The following is a 4,683-nucleotide window of genomic DNA, read 5'->3' on the forward strand; positions in this document are numbered from 1 at the left end:
AGTAAAGAACATCCCTCCATGGCTTCTGCATCAGCTCCTGCCCCCTGACCCGCTTGAGTTCCAGTCCTGCATCCTTTGGTGATCAACAGCAGTATGAAAATGTAAGCCAAATAAACCCTTTCCTCCCCAACTTGCTTCTTGGTCATGACGTTTGTGCAGGAATAGAAACCCTGACTAAGACACCAATTTAAAGCTACTGGTTAAATAAATGGGGCTATAGCCTTACTGGGGAGAACAGATATAGGTGGAGTTTCAGTTAGCGGGCTGAAGATAGCAGGTAGGGATCACAATGAAAGAAAGAGGAAGAAAAAGAAGACGACAGAAGGAGGAGAAAACAGGAGGTTTCCATTAGACGTGGCCAAGTGAAATGCCCTGAGGATAGACTGATGGAGCCGTAATAACCCAAGCAAGACTCAAACAATAAGTACTTGGGGAGAGCATCTGGAGAATTAACCGTCTAGCCTATAGAAAAATAGATTAGGGGTAATTGGCCCAGTAATTGTGCTAAAGCTGATTTAAAAATCCATAGGACTCTGCCTTGATTACTAGGGGCTGTCTGGGTTATATTAATAACTAATATAATTAGTAAATTACATTTTAAAACCCATTAGAGTCATCTAAGATCTTGCGAAGCTAGGGACAGGCAAGAACCCAGCCAACTGTCATTCTTCACTGTGATTTCACTCAGTAGGCCATAGGCCCACAGATAGCAGCTGGGATCTGCTCTGCATATAGCTCCTTACAGCTTCTTAAAAATCTGCAACCTCAGGTTGGTGAGATGGCTCAGCGGATAAGAGATTTGAACTCAGGACCTTCTGAAGGTCCACCACATGGTGGCTCACAACCACCTGTAATGAGATCTGACACCCTCTTCCAGTGCGTCTGAAGTCAGCTACAGTGTACTTATGTATAATAATAAATAAATCTTTGGGCTAGAGCAAGCAGGGATTGAGTGAGCAGAGCTGACTGGAGTGAGCAGGGCTGACAGGAGCGAGCGGGGTGGACCGGAGTGAGCAGAGGTTCTAAAGATTCAATTCCTACAACCTAACAGCCACATGAAGGCTCACAACCATCTGTACAGATACAGTGTGCTCAGGTACATAAAATAAAATAAATCTTTAAAAACAAAACAAAACAAAAATCCAAAACCAAAAAAAACCCTGCAACCTCAACCATGTTTGTCTCTGATAGCCAGACCACTCACTCTGAAAACCAGGCAGTCGACATCCGTCCTCCATGCTCTCTGAACTGCCAACTACCTCTCATCCTGAGAGAGTACACACAGATCACCATTCCTCCTATTTAAGAAAAATAAAACACCTACACCTCTCCTGCCTCCATATCTGCCTTTGGTTACCATGTGTTCTCTTACTCTCTTGCTGGGAAGTGACCTAAAGGAGATGTCCTGGCGTTCGTGTCTTTCACTCTTTTTAAGAGCCACTGCAGCCAGGCTCTCAGGACCCCAATTAATGAGATTGATACTGCCATATGCAAACTTGGGATTCATACAGTAGTAGTATCTGATCATGCTCTCTTTCCTCCTTGAAGCCTTTCTTCAGTGGCTTTCTGGGTGGCAGCCCCTACCTGTTTTTCTCTTGCCCTGGCTACTCCTGAGTCCCTGTTTGAAACCCTGCTTCAGTTAACAGCCTCCATCAGCCCCATAGGTGACCTCAGCTAACTCCGTACCTTCACATGGCACCCGTCCACCTGCTGTGATTCCCTGTCTCTACATCATGCCAACCAGGCATCTCAAACTTGACAAAGCTGAAGTCAAATGTCCAACCTTTCTCTTCACACCTGTCCTTAATGTCACAGCTACCCCACCATCACTTCTCCTAGGTAAAACTCCAACAGTCCTTCCTTCACTATCCTCCTTCTCAACCTCTCACCAAAGAGGCTCCTTCAGTTCCTTCTAGATTCTAACCACTGTTTCCCAAAAGGTAACTGAGACCATTTTATGCTTATCACTACCTGCTCCTTAACTCACACTCACCTTTCCTTTCTACTCCAGTCCCCTACTGCCTAGAGTGGGCAGAGTAGACAAGAACAACAGTCAGGGCACATATATGACTCACTGCTCAAAGCCTTAGATGGCTTGTTTTGGAGGATGTTTTGACCTCACCCCTGTCCCTCTCTCTTCCTGCTCACCTCTAGTCCTGAGGTTGCCCTGTTGTTCTTAGGGTGAGTGCATTTTAGGGCTTCCACATCTTTGGCCTGGCTGTTCCTTAACAAACACTTACAATGACAATGAACTCAGTTCTTGCATGGCTCAAAGCAAAGGCTTCCTCTAGAACCATTCCATCCACCAACTTCAGCTGTTCCAGCCTGCTTCTTCCCTAGAGGGCTTCTCTGACAAACTATGGTTTCACTTCTTACTTTGGCTCACCCAGACCACAACTATCTTAACCTTGAAAGGGTTTTGGATTCCTTCTAAAGAGCCCTACATGCTAATACAGATGGTTCAGGTCACCCAAGGTACATTTTACCCTGCTCCTCTACCTGGCACCAACCAGTACATCCAGGGGGCTGTGTAAGATAAGTTGCCTGCTCTTACAGCTTCAAACACAGCACAGCAACACAGAGCACCATCACTGCCAAGCTTTCAGATCCACCAAGCAGTCTTTCCTTTCAGTAAGTAAGCACTTCATAAAGCATGAGAACAGGTAACTTCATCCAGAATGTGAAGACAAACCCAAGAAGGGATACCACTTGTCTGCTCACAGCTTATATATAGAGAGGGCCACATCACTCAAGGTGGCTTCAGTGCAGGCCCACTCACTATTCCTGACCTATTACCACATCACCTCCACTTCTGACCTGGATAGGCTCTATCTAACGTACATGTTAGCTCACTGTGGCAGGAAAGCAGCAAAGTGTTCAAGATAACAGAAAAACATTATTTTTATGCTATACATGTTTTTTTTTCTTTATAAGACACCCGTCTCCACTAATTGTTGAGTGTCGATCTTGAAGGCTAGTGGAGAACAGGGCCTCAAGAGCCCAAGCTACAATAAATTTAAAGGCATCAAGAAGGACTTTGCTGACAGCATAATTCTCTCCCAGAAGAAAAGAAAAAACCATCTGAATAAGGTCAGCCTGAAGCAGGAAGGGCAGCTTCTATTATCATGATTCCTGCCACTCTGCTGTCTATTTAATGGATCATAACTGAAGTTTGTTTCTCTATTTTCAGTGTTGAGGGATGTGGGCTACTTCGACAATGTTGGATATGAAAATAACTGTAACCCCAATTATTAACATGCCCATGAACATGCTCAGTGTTCCCAAAGAAGTGACAACAATAAAGGACTCTCATTTACTGTGCAATTCTGTCTGTATGCAGATTCATTGAAGTAGCCACAGTAGGTAAACCCACTCTGTTTTATTATGTCATTTCCTGCTTAAATATAGCTTCACTGCTGTTCACCAAGACCCACGCAACCCACACCTAAAACTCACGCAAGGAAGGGCTGACCTTATTTGAGCAATGCTCTTAAAACCCAAGCTCTGACTAAATCTTTAGGCAATCTTGGCCGATCATTCTTTTGGCTTCTTATCTGAAAAGCTGAGAAGATACTTGAATGTCTTACTAATATGAGAAATTTGTTTGTCAATTATAAATCATGCTGTACTTCTGGCAAAGATTCAGAACATTTTAGATTCCTATGACTCACTGAAGTTGACTGTGTGCCCCATAAAGTTTGTAGCTCTTGACTAACTTGTCAGTGATTACATTGGCTCTAGGGAATTCTTAACCAGCAAGAGTAATCATTCTCTACCCCACCCTAAGGCAAAGACGCCCTTTTCTTACTTGTATCGGATCTTCTCATCCATGTCTTGAGGTGGCTCTTCTATAATGAATGAAACTAAGTCTTCCAGACATTCTGCTTTTAACAGAAATTCTATGAGCTTGCGGTTCTGTGCTTTACATTCCTGTAGGACGTCCTCCTCATCCATTAGCTCCTTCAGTGTCACATCTTCTCTCTCTAGAAGCGTGTCTATGTGGGATGATGAGTGAAGATCAAATTTCCAAAACATGCTGTTCTAAATGAGATCAAGAAAGATTTTCATAAAATTCCAGCTTTACTAATTTTCTACAAACCAATTTTCAGTTCAATTTTGGTCTACAATATCAACTTAGCATTGACACAAAAATAAAGCAGTTTTACACTGAACCTACAAAATGATTTCTTAATGAGTAACACTGGCAGGATTTTTTCCTTCTCAGAAAAAGAAATTTTCTTAAAGAATTTACTTATTGGCTTTCTGTTTAGACTTTTTTTTTTTTTTTAAATAAAAGTACTTATTTGTATTTTCTATGTGCATGAGCTGCATGGAATGGTCATGGGAGCGAGAAGAGGTTGGTGGATGCTCTAGAACTGGAATTAACAGATGTTTGTGAGTCACAAGTGGGTGCTGGGAATCGAAATTAGATACTTGCTCCATTCCAGAAAATATTTTTAGTTGGGTAAAATGTTGAAAATGCTGAATACAAAAGCTTGGAATGATTTTAACCTGTTAAAGCAATTCACCCAAGCCAGGCTGGCACATACCCAAAATCCTAAAATTTTCGAGAGTGAGGCAGATGGATCACAAGTTCTTGACTAGCCTGAGGAACACAGCAAGAACCTGTCTCTCTTTCTCTCTCTCTCTCTCTCTCTCTCTCTCTCTCTCTCTCTCTTCTCT

General features: G+C 42.8%; 1 protein-coding gene across 9 annotated transcripts in view; it reads right to left on the minus strand.

The window, feature by feature from the left end:
• Ppp6r3 (protein phosphatase 6 regulatory subunit 3) overlaps window positions 1-4,683 on the minus strand; it is a 112,611-nt gene that overhangs the window by 69,191 nt on the left and 38,737 nt on the right. For 8 of the 9 annotated variants that reach the window (XM_029539349.1, XM_029539353.1, XM_029539351.1 and 5 more), the window contains one exon: window positions 3,809-4,041. In XM_029539349.1, coding sequence (XP_029395209.1) covers window positions 3,809-4,035 — 227 coding nt within the window. In that variant the 5' untranslated portion in view covers window positions 4,036-4,041. The remainder of the gene's footprint in view (window positions 1-3,808; window positions 4,042-4,683) is intronic. The other variant, XM_029539329.1, reaches the window with a different exon arrangement.

This window comes from Mus pahari, chromosome 1 (assembly GCF_900095145.1).
Source record: "Mus pahari chromosome 1, PAHARI_EIJ_v1.1, whole genome shotgun sequence".
Lineage (NCBI taxonomy): Eukaryota > Metazoa > Chordata > Mammalia > Rodentia > Muridae > Mus > Mus pahari.